Raw genomic sequence first — 16,646 nt, 5'->3', positions numbered from 1 at the left:
GTGGACGGGAGGGAAAATGCCTACAGAGAGATCCAATGGTCAGGAATGCAGTTCAACAATGTGCCATGGAGAGCAAAGGGCAGGACAAGGCACAGACAACGTCATGGTCATCCACTGCAACCAAGGAAGACCACAGTTGTGAAGACCACTCACACCACTGTCCCCGGACTTCCCAGGCCAGGAGAGAGGAACTGCCCCAGTGCAAGGGCTTTTCACCTTAAAAACTCTCCCACACAGGTTTCCTGTCATCGGACACAATGGGAAAAACTCTCCCACACAGGTTTTCTGTCATCGGACACAATGGGAAAATCTCTCCCGCACAGGATTTCCCGTCATCAGACACGATGGGAAAATCTCTCCCTCACAGGTTTCCCATCATCGGACACGATGGGAAAATCTCACCCACACGGGTTTTCCTGTCATCATCGGACACGATGGGAAAATATCACCCACACAGGATTTCCCATCATCGGACACGATGGGAAAAACTCTCCCACACAGGATTTCCCATCATCGGACACGATGGGAAAAACTCTCCCACACAGGATTTCCCATCATCGGACATGATGGGAAAAACTCTCCCACACAGGTTTTCCTGTCATTGTCAGACACGATGGATGACCGTGACTACACGAACAAAGTCACCACATCACAGACAACCAGTGCAGATACTGGACTGCCTTCATACAATGCTTTCGATGAATGCATCCGCCAAATCTTCATTTCCATTGTAACATTCAAGATGATTGTCAGTACCTTCAAATTCTTCGTAGTTCCTAACTTGTTGAAGTAGTGAAATCATTTCATTTTCTCTCACATCTCATATGACCATCCACCACCTGCTCCTATGGCTTCACGTTACCCTGATCTGGTGGGGCGGGTAAGCAGGTACTACACCTTACTTAAGAGTGAAGAAGCGCCTCACGCCTTCTTTGGTAGAAACGTATCTCCACCCCGCCACCTGATGATTCAATGTACGTGCAACAAATAAAGCCCATCCTCTCTTTAAGAACCTGCTGCAGTGTGGACAACCAACAGATTCCAGCTATTGTGATTGGGTTCTGAAGAAAGCTTTGTTAAGTGTTACTCTGCAAATTCCCAGCACAGATGGGACTTTTATCTCAGTCTCTGCCTGATCTGCTGATGGGGAAAATTTCGAAGTCATTTGCTGCTGTGTTCACTTTGGAACTCTCCAGGGATTTTCCATCCACCATTAAACCCGGAATCTGAATTTCTATCCTTGCCTGGATGGCAAACCAATAGAATCAGAATCAGGATTAACATCACTGGTATCACTGAAATTTATCGTTTTGCAGTAGCAGTACCATACAGTAAGATATACTGTACTTTACAGTTTTACATATAGATACAGTGATCGGGTAGTGGGGTGGAGGGTCTCTACCAAAGGAGGTGTCAGGGCCTCCTTCCCTCCACTAGTCTTCAGGTCACCCTTGGGCAAGGTGTAGCACCTGCTTAGCCCCCGTATTCACTGGAATCCACTGTATATAATCACTGTGTGCCATGCCTAGTGATGTGGGCGATCATTGTCTTGACCACGACTGTTCTTGGCATCAAATCCTCAAGGGAAATGTATCATTTGTGCCAAGGACCAACTCATTCCGAGGATTGTGCTGGGGGCTGGGGGCAGCCCGCAAGTGTCGCCACACCTCTGGTGCCAACATAGCATGCCCACACCTCCGGTGCCAACACAGCATGCCCACACCTCACTAACTCAAACTGGTATTCCTTTGGAGGAAACTGGAGCACCTGGAGGAAACCCATGTGGTCATGGGGAGAACTTACAAATTCCTTACAGACAGCGGTGGGAACGAACCAAGGTCAATGGAGCTGTAACAGCATTACGATGTCTGCTACAATACTGTGCCGCCCTTCACTGATGTTCATATTTCAAGAAAATTAATCTGCAGGATACTGAAAAAAAGGTTTTAAAAATATTGATAAATTCTGAGCAGCAGAGAGCTCCCATCAGCCAATCCCTGGTGTCTGTGTTCACAATATGAAACGATACATTGTCCAGATCCAACTTCAAGATCTTTTTTGTTCTGCTAATAAGGAGCTGGCATTCTGAACAAAGACACTCGTAATACTTTGCCGTTGCTGTTACGGTACTGACTAAGGTCTTCTCTGAGGATCATCACTTCGTCATGGCGGAGAGGCTTGTGAGGTCAAGGGCGAGGGTCCAGACAAAGAGCGATCCAACCAAGATCTCCGTGGTGGAGCTGGTGGACGATGAAGACACATCACAAAGCAGTGAAGATGGAGGAGGGCTGAGACCCCAGTCATCTTGCATTCCACGCTACAGGACTCTGACCCCGACCTGTCAGAGGTCGTGCGGTGACTGCCCGTACATCAGCCTCTCCACATTAAACAGAGTCACACACACACGTTCTCCATTAAGCGAAACCATCCTAACATCCTGAAATAAGATGGGTGGTTCTCAGAAAGTGGTGAAATGGGACAGGAGTGTGAGGTCTGGAAGCCCCTCAGAATATGTGAATCCCAGATCCGCCTGTGTAGCCATCTGAAGACCCACCAATGGAGAACATGGTACTCAACTCGAGTGATTGCACCACTACTAACGACAAAGTTATGTTCAGTGGGTAGTGCTGGTGATCTTGGCTGTCTGGTTACTAACTGCAGCTGTTGAACTGTACCTAGCCCATTACTGAATAAGATCACAGACAATCTGACTGTACTTGCAACATCACAATCCTGTCTACATGTAGAGATCTTTCTCTGCCTGGTTTATCTAGAGCAGGGCTTCACTAACCTTTTTATGCCATGGACTGCTCAATTACCCCAGGGGTCCGTGGGCACCAGGTTGGAAACCCTGATCTAGAATATGCCCACTTCTACCTCATCAAATTCAAGTTTATTGCGATCTGACTGTACATGCAGTATACACAACCAAACAAAACAACGTTCCTCCGGACCCTGGTGTGCTCACGCAGTGCTCCGGATCTCTTCCTCGGGGTTTACTGCCGAAGCCTTTCCCACGGGTGGGTATGGCCTCAAGGCAGTGGAGGTTTAAAATCAGTGTTTTCCTTTCCTAGACAGGCTGCCGCCCAGGGCTGACAAGCCCCACCTGCCCGAAGCAACTGGTTTTGAGGTGCCTTTGCCCCCTCTCTTGTCAGTAGAAACAGTTTCACCGGCCCTAGTGGCTAAGCCACACGTGAAGGCCGAGAGTTGGACTTGGTTGTTAGAGGCTGTTAGAGTCACACGCCATCTGGAGCACTTTATAGGAAAAGAACTATAATAGACTGACAAACAACGAATTTGCGAAAGAAGACAAACTGTGCAAATAGAAAAATAATACTCAGAAAATGAACTAGAGGTCATTGGTTAGGGGTGAAAGGTGAACTGCTTAAGGGAACATGAAGGGGGAATCTTCTTCACTCAAAGCCTGATGGTTGTAGGGTAATAACTGTTCCTGAACCTGGTGGTGTGGGACCTGAGGCTCATTGTGGTGAGTGAAGTTATCCACACTGGTTCAGGAGCCTGATGGTTGTGGGGTGATAACTGTTCCTGAACCTGGTGGTGTGGGACCTGAGGCTCATTGTGGTGAGTGAAGTTATCCACACTGGTTCAGGAGCCTGATGGTTGTGGGGTAATAACTGTTCCTGAACCTGGTGGTGTGGGACCTGAGGCTCATTGTGGTGAGTGAAGTTATCCACACTGGTTCAGGAACCTGATGGTTGTGGGGTAATAACTGTTCCTGAACCTGGTGGTGTGGGACCTGAGGCTCATTGTGGTGAGTGAAGTTATCCACACTGGTTCAGGAGCCTGATGGTTGTGGGGTAATAACTGTTCCTGAACCTGGTGGTGTGGGACCTGAGGCTCATTGTGGTGAGTGAAGTTATCCACGCTGGTTCAGGAGCCTGATGGTTGTGGGGTAATAACTGTTCCTGAACCTGGTGGTGTGGGACCTGAGGCTCATTGTGGTGAGTGAAGTTATCCACACTGGTTCAGGAGCCTGATGGTTGTGGGGTGATAACTGTCCCTGAACCTGGTGGTGTGGGACCTGAGGCTCATTGTGGTGAGTGAAGTTATCCACACTGGTTCAGGAGCCTGATGGTTGTGGGGTGATAACTGTCCCTGAACCTGGTGGTGTGGGACCTGAGGCTCATTGTGGTGAGTGAAGTTATCCACACTGGTTCAGGAGCCTGATGGTTGTCGGGTCATAACTGTTCCTGAACCTGGTGGTCTGGGACCTAAGACTCCTGTACCTTCTGCCTGATGGTGGTAGTGAGAAGAGAACATGGGTGGGATGGGGGTGGAGCCCTTCCTGCTATGAGAGGAGGGTGTCTGCATGTGATGGTCTCTCTCTCTCGCCACTCCTGAGGGAAGGTCCCTGTGTTTGAATGTCCCTCTCCCTCTCTCTCCCTTGATGCTATGCGAAGATTGTACCAAAATTCTGGGTCTGCAGTTTGTGGATTGGTCTAATGAGCATGTAGATGAACTGAAAACGTACTCTTCAATTTTGTGTTTTAATTTCTGTGTTTTTACTCATTCTCTCTTCTTGTTGCTTTCATGGATTTTCTTCTGTGCTGTGGGGGCGGGGGGGGGTGGTTATGGTTTTCTTTGAACGAGTTAAAGGGTTTTCTTTGTTTCGTGACTGTGGGAAGGCGAATCTCAGGGTTGTACACTGCAGACCTACCTTGGTAATAGATGGACTTTGAATCTTTGAATCCTTTATGATGGACGTTGGTTACTGAAGAGAACAGGGTGGAGGTCCTTGATGATGGATGCTGCTCTCTAGAAATTTTAAATAAAACATAGAAGAAAAAACACACAAATCAAATACTGAGTAAGCCAAGCAGCATCTGCGTAGAGAGTAAAATTTGGATAGGAAAGGTTTGGAGGGACCAGCTCGGAAAGACAACTTGGTCAGCATCATTGAGTTGGGCTGAAGGGCCTGTCTTCATTGCTGAGATTCTAATGTTCTCTTTTCCAATGAGTTGACAATGACAGTAAACCGTTGGCTGTAAGTCAGGTTTAGGTGTCACTACAGGTGCACGAGTCAGTCCTCACTAGAGGATCAGAGGTAGAGAGGGTCGGCAACTTTAAATTCCTCAGCGTTATTATTTCAAAGGACCTGTCCTGGACCCAGCATGAAAGTGCAATTGTGATTAAAAAAACACACATCAGGGCCTCCCATTTCTCAAGAGTTTGTGGAGATTTGGCATGACATCTAAAACTTTGATAAACTTCTATAAATGTGTAGTGGAGATTGTACTGTCTGGCTGCATCACAGCCTGGTTATGGAAACACCAAAGCCCTTGAACAGAAGATCCTACAAAACATAGTGGATTTGGCCCAGTATATGACAGGTAAAGCCCTCCCAACCATTGAGCACATCTAGATGAGATGCTGTTGCAGGGAAACAGCATCCATCATCAGGGACCCCCAACACACAGGAGATGCTCTCTTCTCGCTGCTGCCAGCAGGAAGAAGGAACAGGACTCACACCACCATGTTCAGCAACGGTAATCACCCCTCAACCAGCAGGCTCTTGAATAGGGGACAACTACACTCACTTGCCCATCATTGAAATGTTCCCACAACCAATTATTTCACTGAAGGACTCTTTATATTGGTACGCAGTCTGTTGTCTTCTTCACGCTGGGTGTTTTCTCATTGATCCTGTTACAGTTACTGTTCTATAGATTTGTTTAGGTATGCCCACAAGAAAATGAATCTCAGGGTTGACATAAATGTACTATGATAATAAAGTTTACTTTGAACCTTGAACTTGCTGTCTAGAGATTGTGGAAATTGCACCCATTCCCTTGTAAATGGTGTCTAAATGACCATACCACTATCAACTGTGTTTTGCTGACACAGACTTGAGAATGGTCTACTAGTATCTATATACTACTAAAACTCTCATCCGCAGTGCCGCCGATGCGGCAGAGAGGGCCTCAAGATGGCTGTGGCTCAAAAGAGGGGAGCCATGGAGTCATAAGTAGCTAGCCATCTGGACACAAGCTGGGGTCTGATCAGCCCCGGTGGGTCACCTGGAGGAGGTTGTATGATGTTGAAAGACCCGAAACACCCGATGATTCCAGGAACATCACTGAAGACGTGTCTGGAAGCATCAGTAGATGTATGTACACAGTGTCTGTTTGTCTGTTTGTCTGTTTGTGACCTCCAATTAGCGCAAACAGTGCATTACAGCGGCACTTTTTTTGGCTAAATCGAATTAAAATGCACTAACTTACAGAATGCAGGCAAAGTTCAGGGTTATATATTCATATAAAATTGCTCATTTGCCAAAAATCAACAGGCTGCTTTTCACCCGAGACCCGATTGGCCATCATGGAAATCGGGACACCACAGCCTGACGCATGCGCACGGCCAGCCTCAGCAGCTTGGAGGTTTTGGTGTTACTGCTTCCTATCTTCTATCAATCATTAGGGTAAAAATACATGGATAGCCTAATTATGCCGTGTGGAAAGAGAAGGGGGACATTATGGGTCAAGAGATGACGCCAAACGTCATCGGGAAGTGGCAAGGAGAGGGAGAGACCAACAATCGGATGAGGCCAGGGCCGCACGACTCCAAGATCAAGGAGTCAGGAACAAAAAAGATGAGAGAAGACGAGACGGAGGAGGAGAGGCATGCACGTCTCCAAAATGACAATAAAAGGCACAGACGGAGGAGAGAACAAGAATCCGATCAGGCCAGGGCCGCACGACTCCAGGATCAGAGAGAAAGAACAAATGGTAGAAGAGACGAAGGGTGAAAGGGCTGTGTGTCTCCAGAATGACAAAAACAGGCAGAGAAGGAGGAGAGAGAGAGAGAGACAGAGGAGAAAAGGAAAGATCAACTCGAGAATATGCGGCACAGAGTAATTATTGCGAGAGTTGCTGAAGACGACAATGGCCGCTTTCGACGACAATACCTCGACAGAGAAAGAGCAAGGCAAAATGCAGAACTCACATGCCGTCACATTTCTGCTGATGTTGGTTCGATGACCAGAGTATGCCCTCACTGTCGTGCCTTCCTATTCACTGGAGAAACCACACATTTCTGCTGTATGAAGGGAAAGGTCAGGATAGGCAATTTGCAGCCTCTACCTGATGAACTCCTCAATTTGTACAGCAATGATGAACCTATTGCAAACGTGTTCAGGAAGAACTTCAGACAATACAATTGCCTCTTCCAAAGGACATCCTTTGGTGCCGAAGAGGTCATTCCAACTAGGAATCGATGGAATCCTTCTGTGATTATTCAAGGCCAAATCCATCATTACATTGGACATTTAATTCCAGACCCGACCCAGCAAGCCTGATTCCTTCAAATTTACTTCATGGATACTTAATGTTCATTCTGGTCACATATTTGTCTTGCTATGCATCTTTCTTCTTTAATAAGCTGAGTTTTTCTTCTTTAATTTTCAAATCAAAGAGATAGCAATAGCATTCAGGAAAATGTAATGTTCATTATGGTCACATCAGACTGCACTACCCTTCTCTCAAAGGGTGTCCCAACTGGTCACCCCGTTGTCTCGTTTTTAACTAACTGTTGATAGAGACAGCAAGGCCATGATTGTAAAATTCTCCCATTGTTTTCTATGGTGTCAGATTTCCCTACCTGAGAAATTTCCCTCTTCTTACCTCTGTTGGATCCTGATTCTTTTGTGATCTAGAAGTCAAGAATAAGGCATAAAACTTTTACTGCTTACAATCATTTTATTAAGAGATACAAGAGCAGAAAATGACCAAGAAAGAGGAACCAAGAGAACAAAGAAAAGAAGAAGGAAAAAGCAGCTGTGGTCGTCTCGTTCTCAGGCTGGTGATAACACCGATTCCAGTGATAACAATTAACATATCAGGTAGACAGATTTCAGTGGTGTGACACTTGCTACTGAAAACTAAGAAGATTGTAGAAAAATGCAAAAGTAACTGTACTGTAGTTACTGGAAAATTCACTGAATAATTACATGTATATAGAGTACTGTGCAACAGTCTCAGGCATATCTGTATAACTCGGGTGCCTGGGACTTTTGCAGAGTACTGTAGTAATTTTATGTATTGCACTGTACGGCTGCCACACAGAAAAACAAGTTTCATGACATATGTGAGTGATGATAAACCTGATTCTGATATGGGTCTCTGTTGGAGACTGACAGTGGGAAGGAGACAGGGAGAGGGGAATCATGGTTGGGAAAAGGGGAAGGGAGAGGGGAGGGAGCAGGAAGCACCAGAGAGACATTCTGTAATGATCAATAAACCAATTGTTTGGAATGAAATGACCTTGCCTGGAGTCTCAGGGCTGGGTGTGTCTGCACCCACCACCACCCCCCCCCAGCCCTGCCCCTGGCCCTCCTCCCATCCCACACCCCTCCCGCAGTGCTCCACGCTCACCATTCCCAACATCCTTTGCTCCCGCCAGATTTACAAATGAGCTGTCTGTTCCACATTGACAAATACAGTACAAATACAAAAAAGTCTTAGGCACCCTAGCTATATATATATATTTATGCGTCCAAGACTTTTGCACAGCACTCTTGGTGATTATATAAAAATACATGCAAGCATCAGAAAGTTAAACTGCAAGAAAAAAACATGCCTGCACCCCAATCCAAACCTCTCTCAGAGATCTTTTGGCTCCTCTAATTCTTCCTGCTTCAGATTTATTTTCTAAATGGAGAGAAAATACAAAAATCTGAGGTGCCAAAGGACTTGGGAGTCCTTGTGCGGGATTCCCTAAAGGTTAATTTGCAGGTTGAGTCGGTGGTAAGGAAGGCAAATGCAATGTTAGCATTCATTTCAAGAGAACTAGAATATAAAAGCAAGGACGTAGTGAGGCTTTATAAGGCACAGGTGAGGCCTCTCTCGGAGCATTGTGGCATCATATCTGAGAAGCAGTGTGCTGACATTGGACACAGTTCAAAGGAAGTTCATGAAATTGATTCCAGGATCTAAAGGCTTGTCATATGAGTAGCATTTGATGGTTCTGGGCCTGTACTCACTAGAATTCAGAAGAATGAGGGGGGATCTTGTTGAAACCTATTGAATGGTGAAAGGCCTTGATAGAATGGAGGTGGAGAGGAGGCTTCCTATGGTGGGAGAGTCTAAGACCAGAAGACACAGTGACAGTCACAGAATAGAGGGGCGCCCACTTACAATGGAGATGAGGAGGAATTTCTTTAGCCAGAGGGAGGTGAATCTGTGGCGGCCAAGTCATTATTGAAGTCAGAAGTTGATAGATTCTTGATTGGTCAGGTCATGAAGGGATAAGGGGAGAAGGCAGGAGACTGGGGCTGAGACGGAAAATGGATCAGCCATGATGAAATGGCAGAGCAGACTCAATGGGCCAAATAGCCTAATTCTGCTCCTATACCTTATGGTCTTATAATGTTAACTGTGACCGAGCTTTCAATATCATGGACCAAAGCTTCACGAGTAACCTCTTAAAACTTCCAAGCCTGCCTTTCAATCGTTGGAACAATATTTAAAACAGCCTCATTGACCAAGGATTGGCCTGAATATCTTCACTTTAGGTGAGAGACTATTGCATGGAAACAATCCCTCCTATACTCATCCCACCTTATCCCACCCCTCACCCACACACCCAATTATTTTCATTGCTCAGTTAACCTTCCAAGCTTGCACGTCTGTGTTAGGAAGCTGGAGGACTGGGTGAAATCCGCATGGTCACAGAGACAACGTGCTAAGTCCATACACAGACAGCACCCAGGAATCAGAATCAGAATCAGGTTTAATATCACCGGCATATGTCGTGAAGTTTGTTCTCTGCTGCAGCAGTACATTGCAATACATAATAATAGAAAAAACTGTAAATTACAGTAAGTATATGTATATACAATAGTTAAATTAAATGAGTAGTGCAAAAATAAAAATAAAAAAGAAGTCAGGTAGTGTTCATGGATTCAATGTCCATTCAGAAGTCAGATGGCAGAGGGGAAGAAGCTGTTCCTGAATAATTGAGTGTGTGCCTTCAGGCTTCTGTACCTCCTTCCTGATGGTAACAATGAGAAGAGGGCACGTCCTGGGTGATGGGAGAGGGGTCCTTAATGATGGACGCCACTTTCTTCAAGCAACTCTTCTTCAAAAGCAACACTCACAACGCGCTGGAGGAACTCAGCAGGTCGGGCAGCATCTGTGGAAAAGATCAGTCGACGTTTCAGGCCAGAACCCTTCGTCAGGACTATTTTCACTTCTTGAAAATACACACACAAAATGCTGGAGGAACTCAGCAGGTCAGGCAGCATCTCTGGAAATGAATAAACAGTCGATGTTTTAGGCCGAAACCCTTCTTCGGGACTGAGAAGGAAGGGAGGAGATGCCAGAATAAAAAGGTGGGGGGGAGGGGAAGGAGTCTAGCTGGAAGGTGACAGGTGAAGCCAGGTGGATGGGAAAGGGAAGGAGAAGGGGACACAGAAGAAGGTGATAGGGAGGCGTGAAGGGGTAAAAGGCCAAAGTGGGGAATAGAGAGGGAGGGATGGAGAAACAATTACGGGAAGGAGAAGTTGTTGGATATCGAAGCTGTCCTCAATGCTGGGAGACTCCTGCCTATGATGGAGCTGGCTGAGTGTATAACCCTCTGCAGCTATTTCCGATTCTGTGCACTGGAGCCTTCACACCAATTAGAATGGTCTCCACCGTACATCTGTAGGAATTGACTTGAGTCTTTGTTACATACCAAATCTCTTCAAACCCCTAATGAAGTATAGACGCCTTCTTCATGATCTTCTTGTTCTTGTAGTGGTACTGTTTAAAATTTTATTTCTCTGAGTTCTTCCAAAACGCTTCAAAATACAGATTTGTCACTATGGTCTCAGGATGGCTCTGACTTCTGAGAGAGGATATTGGTCAATATTGAGGCCTAAGGTCAAACCTGTGATCGGTGAGTCCTGGGACCGATATCCAGAGGTCGGGGAAGTCCACAGCTCGGCCAGTCTGGAATAGATAGCCCAAAAGGTCAAAGACCGAAGTCGGCCTGTCCAGAGGTCAAGGACAATCCTGGGTCAGAGACTGGGGGTTGGAGGCTGATGTCTGTGAGTCTGAGAGTCCGAGGCCCAGAGGTGTGAGGATTGTGTGTGTCTGTGAGGGGATTGGTGGCTGGTAAAGGAGTTTGTTTCAAACACAAGAGATTCTGCAGATGCAATCCAGAGCAACACACACAAAATGCTGGAGGAACTCAGCAGGTCAGGCAGCATCTATGGAGAGGAATAAAGAGTTGACATTTTGGGTTGAGACTTTGGGACTGTTTTTCTTTTGTTTCTAATTTCATTGTTGTGTTCTAGTTTCCTTGTTGTGGTCTGTGTTGTTCTACTGAACATGGTGGTCACATTACGGACACTTGCGGGCTGCCCCCAGCACATCCGTGCCTTTATGTAAGTGGTGCATTTCACTGTATGAAAGCCCATAGCCTGTTTCAAAGCTGGAGGCCAACCACAAGCCCAGTGCAGATCACCAGCAGGCCTGCTCGCCACAGTGTTGACTGGCAAATGAAAGTCAATCTTGGCAAGCAATTCAAGTTCCCTGACTTCATTGCTCACAGTCCCTGAGGCCGGACAAGCAGGTGATCATGGTGGCACTGACAGCTCCTTGGGAAGACTGGATTGAGGAAGCGTTCCGGTGTAAGAAGGGCAAATACCAGGAGCTGGTAGAGCTGTGTCAGAGACAGGGGTGGAGGGCACGATGCCAGTCTACAGAGGGGTGGGGTGTAGAGGTTTTGCTGGCTGCTCTCTGTCGAGCCTACTCTCTCCTTGGCATTATGGGGGCTGCAAAGACCCTCAGGACCGTCACACAAGCTGTTAAGCAAGCCTCCAGGTGGCTATGGATCAAGAGGTGTGACCTGTGGACCAGTGCTGCCGGGACACAAGCCGGGGCCTGATCAACCCTGGCTGGGTCACCTGGGCGAGGGTCCCTGGTGTTGAAAGACCTGAAACACTCAATGACCCCAGGTTACATCACTAATGATGTGTCCCAATGCATCCCGGGGTGTATCTCAGCACGTATCCTCATGAAACCCAACATTGGACCCAACATATAGATGCAGCTAAAAGAAGGCGCAACAGGGGCTATAAATCATTGGGAGTTTGAGAGGAGTTGGTGTGTCACCAAAAACAGGCGAAAATTTCTACTGATGTACCGTGGAGAGCATTCTAGTCTGTGAGCCAGGACCCCAAATTTGGGCCACCGGTACCATCTGGGGGGAATAATTCTTATAGTGATTTTTGGCAAGCTATACACCCGTAGTGGTAGAAACTACGTGATAGCATTGCAGCGGTGGTAGCTTTCTGTGTAGAACTCTATCAAGAATAGTGAAGGATCTCTACGGGGTGAAGAGACTGGTCATGAGTTGCAAGGTATCACAGGCACAGAGATGGTGAAGCAGTGGAGGAGCTTCCTGACCAAAGTCAGTAACAAAAATACTCTCATTAACTTCATAGTCCATAAATGGAGGAAGGTGGAGTTCAGAGCAAAGCTACAGGAGAAGATTCTGTATGCAACTGTGAATGACAAATGTTACAGAATCACATCTCAAGACAGTGAGGAGGTGTCAGCTCTTCAGTGTCAACAAGAAGAAGCAGATGGCCGCCTACTTCTCCATGCTGCCCATGCCACAAGAGAGGGATACCAATCTGAGGTGATCTGCTCAGAAGACACAGATGTCTTTATCATGTCTTTAGCATTTTGTGACAAGATTGAGGCCCCATTGTTCCAGAAGTGTGGCACTAGAACCCGTACAAGGCTTGTAGACATCAGGAAGGTTGCTGCCACTGTTGGCATAGAGGTTTGTAGGGCTCTCATCTGGTTGCACACATATACGGGATGCGACACTGTAAGCACTTTTGCAGGCAAAGGGAAGACAAGTGTCCTAAAACTTCTGACCAGCAACAGGGAAACTCAGGACATATTCTTAGAGTTGGGTCAGGAATGGGACCTCTCCCCAGAACTGATGGACAAATTGGAGGCATTTACATGTCTCCTGTATGCCCCAAAAGCATCAACCACCAAGGTCAATGAGCTCAGGTATCACCTTTTCTGTGCCAACAAAGGTGAAATCAAAAGTCATCAACTCCCACCATGCAAGGACTGCTTAACAAAACTTGCACAGTGAGCCAACTACCAGGCTGGTATACGGAGAAGATGTTTGGAGAAGGACCCACAAGTGCTAAGCCCTGTTGGCAGAGGATGGAAGATGGAGAGAGAAGAGGAAGCTGAACAGTTGGTGGTGCACTGGATGGAAGGCCAGCCAGCACCCGATGCCGTCCTGGATCCACTGGCCTGTAACTGTCCAAAAAAATGTTCACTCCCAAGATGTATGTGTGATGCAAATGGCCTCAGGTGTACTGACATGTGTAGACTGACAGACTGTGAGAAGCAGGCATCCACCTCAGAGAGTGTAGAAAGTTCAGATGAAGATGTGGAAGACGTGGAAGACTTGGAAAATTATTATGATTATTAATAGGTTATTAAAGTATGGAAAGCAGTCTTTGATTAAATATATTCATTTTACAACCAAATGGGGCCTAGGTTATGGCCGTGTGGAACCCCACATTTGAATAATTGTACTGTAATTCTATGTGCTACGACAAAAGCTTAAGATTGTTTTGGTTTGATACAACAATATGGAAAACATCATGACATTGATAAAACTCCAGAAATCTCTTCAAATGAGGTTTTTTTCACCTTTTGGGGGGTGGGTAACATTTTCTGCTGCATTGATGTTAATATGGAATATTTACAAAAAGTGATTACTTATTCGAATTCCTGAATAAATTCTCCACAAATCCACGTGATTATATGTGTCCTAGGGTTTTTATTGACTTTTCCAAAATAAACAACAGACAAATATTTTTCCAAAAATGAAATGATTCGCTCTACTGAACTTGGGCACTGTACTGCGAGTGCCACCAATGACATAGTTTTCAATGTAGAATTTTTTAACAACATTTGATGAAAAGTGCTTGAACTCAGCTATCATTGTGACAAATTTCAATGTTGAGGGATCACTGATGACAAAATACCACTAGGTTGAATATATATGCTGTACTTTATATTGGCCACTTTTCAGAAATGCTTATTTTAGGGTAGTGTTATAAAATGCATGATAGCACACATAAAGCTACCACTGGTGCGATGCTATCACATACTTTCTAACTCTAGAGATGTATACCCTGCCAAAAATCACTATGAGCATTATTCTCCTCCGATGGTACCGACCAACCCTACTGGCTAACTGGCCGCATCAGAATCAGATTTAGTAGCACCGGCATATGTCCTGATATTTGTCTGGCACCGTCTGGTACGGAGGGGGGAGGGGGCTACTTCACAGGATCAAAGCAAGCTGCAGAGAGTTGTAAACTTAGTCAGCTCCATCATGGGTACCAGCCTCCGCTCCGTAGTATCCACAGCATCTTCAAGGAGGTATCCATCATTAAGAACCCCATCACCCAGGACATGCCCTCTTCTCATTGCTACCATCAGGGAGGAGGTACAGGAGCCTGAAGGCACACACTCGACGATTCAGGAGCAGCTTCGTCCCCTCTGCCATCCCATTTCCGAACAGACACTGAACCCATGAACAGTACCTCACTACTTTTTTCAATTTCTATTTGATTTAACTATTTTTTTGTATTTTATTTTTTTTATTGAATTTCATCATCAAACAAACATTTCCATATGATGTATTTCAGATACTGTCCATATATATCATATAGTCATATTTGTCACAAATCTCCACATAATATTTATCTGAGGTATACACTTATAGAAAGGAGAGGAAAGAACGAACAATCGAAAGAAGAAAACTATGTACAGAGTAGGGAGTGATCTTTTTTTTACAACATATTCATTGACTTGTGAGAATAGAATGAGGCCTATGAATAAAATTGTTCTAATTTAGGATTAACAGATGCTGTTATCTTCTCCATTTTGTAAATGTCTATTTAACTATTTAATTTTTTTAATTATTTAATAAATATACATGCTTACTGTAATTAAGGTTTTGCTCTGACGATGTGTCCCAGCGCATCTTCGGAGGATCTCTGCACAAGTCATTGTGGAGTTCAATTTGCCTGTGCCTTTAAGTGTGGGTTTGGGTGGAGCGCCCGGACGCGGGGCGGAGCCGGTGTTGGCCGGGCGAGGCGAGGCGGGGCGGTGCGGCGGGGCAGGGTGGTGGCGGCAGAAAAGGAGAAGGAAGAGGGGGAGAATGGCAGCGGAGCGGGTCGGCAGGAAGGGACACAGCCCCCGGGAGCCCGGGGTGGCTCTGCAGCGGCGACAGGCCCGGGTCACTGCGCGCTACGATCGCAGCGAGCTGCAGAGGCGGCTGGACGTGGAGCGATGGATGGAGGATCGGGTCCGGGAGCTGTACGGGGAGCAGGTGAGGGGACCCGGGGCTGGATGGAGTGAGTTACCCCAGCACGGAGTGACGCCCAGGGCTGGAGTAACTGAGATCGGAATAAGTGAGATATCCTAGGACTGAGAGTAACTGGGGCTGCTAAGTGACGACCCTGGGACCGGGCTGACCAGGGCTGGTGAGTGACCGACCCCGGGACCGGGGTGACCAGGAGTGACCAGTGACGGTCCCCGGGACCGGGGTGACCGGTGACCGACCCTGGAGCAGGGGTGACTCGGGTAGTGAGTGACCGAGGCTGGGACCAGGGTGACTGACCGACCCTGGGACCAGGGTGACTGGTGACTGACCCTGGAAGAGGGGTGACCGGGGTAGTGAGTGACCGAGGCTGGGACCGGGGTGACTGGTGACCGACCCTGGGACCAGGGTGACCGGTGACCGGGGTAGTGAGTGACCGACCCTGGGACCGGGGTGACCGGTGACCGACCCTGGAACAGGGGTGACCTGGGTAGTGAGTGACCAAGGCTGGGACCAGGGTGAGTGACCGACCCTGGAACAGGGGTGACCGGGGTAGTGAGTGACTGAGGCTGGGACTGGGGTGAGTGACTGACCCTGGGACCAGGCTGACCACTGATCAACCCCGGCACCGGGGTGAGTGTCCGATCCTGGGACCGGAGTGAGTGACCGGGGTGACCCGGGCAGGTGAGTAACCAGGAACGTCTGACAATCCCAAAGCCATGAAAGACCCAAGCCTAGACTAGCTGCCCCTGTGGTGATGGAACTGTAGAAATTACGTGATATTGGTTCAGACTCTGAACAGGACCTTAAACAACATCTGATTCCCCATTCAGCACCCAAAGTATCAGGAGTAAGCCAGCTAACCGCAGGAGCTGCTCGTCCTGGCGTCTCCTTTTATTGCCTCCAGTCACAGGTGGGACTTGGGACCTACCAACCTCCGATTCAGGGCAAGAGCCTGTGCCCCTCAGACAGACCTGCAAGATCAGCTTGAGGGAGCTGTCTTTGGGTTCAGGGAGTGTGCATCTGCTGGACTGTCACAGAGAGGAGAATGCTGGGCACATTTGAATTGGAAATTTCAGGCTGTAAATTTTGGGCTAGGCTGTGGGAAAGAAGTGGGTTGGAATGAGATCTTCCTGTGTTGTACGATACCAGGATTAACTGTCGGAGATACCGAGGTGCTGGTTTGTGAACTATGGTTTAATGGACTCTGGATCAAAGTCTGTTTGGGGGCTTCTGTTGTTGCTTGCATGGTGGGGATGCGGGGGTCAGTT

At 47.1% G+C, this 16,646-nt stretch overlaps 1 protein-coding gene and 1 long non-coding RNA gene across 3 annotated transcripts in view; one reads left to right on the top strand and one right to left on the bottom strand.

The window, feature by feature from the left end:
* Positions 1 to 15,052, bottom strand: part of LOC140206405 (uncharacterized) — a 42,696-nt gene extending 27,644 nt beyond the window's left edge. For both annotated transcript variants that reach the window (XR_011888138.1, XR_011888137.1), the window contains exons 1-2: positions 14,997 to 15,052; positions 4,679 to 4,776 (exon numbers count right to left, since the gene is read on the bottom strand). This is a non-coding gene — a long non-coding RNA (uncharacterized lncRNA). The remainder of the gene's footprint in view (positions 1 to 4,678; positions 4,777 to 14,996) is intronic.
* A 108-nt stretch (positions 15,053 to 15,160) lies between these two features.
* The window catches only part of ppp1r14ab (protein phosphatase 1, regulatory (inhibitor) subunit 14Ab), a 93,908-nt gene continuing 92,422 nt past the window's right edge, over positions 15,161 to 16,646 (top strand). The window contains exon 1 of the mRNA XM_072274434.1: positions 15,161 to 15,384. Within this exon, the coding sequence (XP_072130535.1) occupies positions 15,214 to 15,384 (171 nt within the window). The 5' untranslated portion in view covers positions 15,161 to 15,213. The remainder of the gene's footprint in view (positions 15,385 to 16,646) is intronic.

The sequence above is a fragment of the Mobula birostris genome, chromosome 12 (genome assembly GCF_030028105.1).
Source record: "Mobula birostris isolate sMobBir1 chromosome 12, sMobBir1.hap1, whole genome shotgun sequence".
Classification (NCBI taxonomy): Eukaryota; Metazoa; Chordata; class Chondrichthyes; order Myliobatiformes; family Myliobatidae; genus Mobula; species Mobula birostris.
This window is presented reverse-complemented; position numbering and strand designations above follow the sequence as displayed.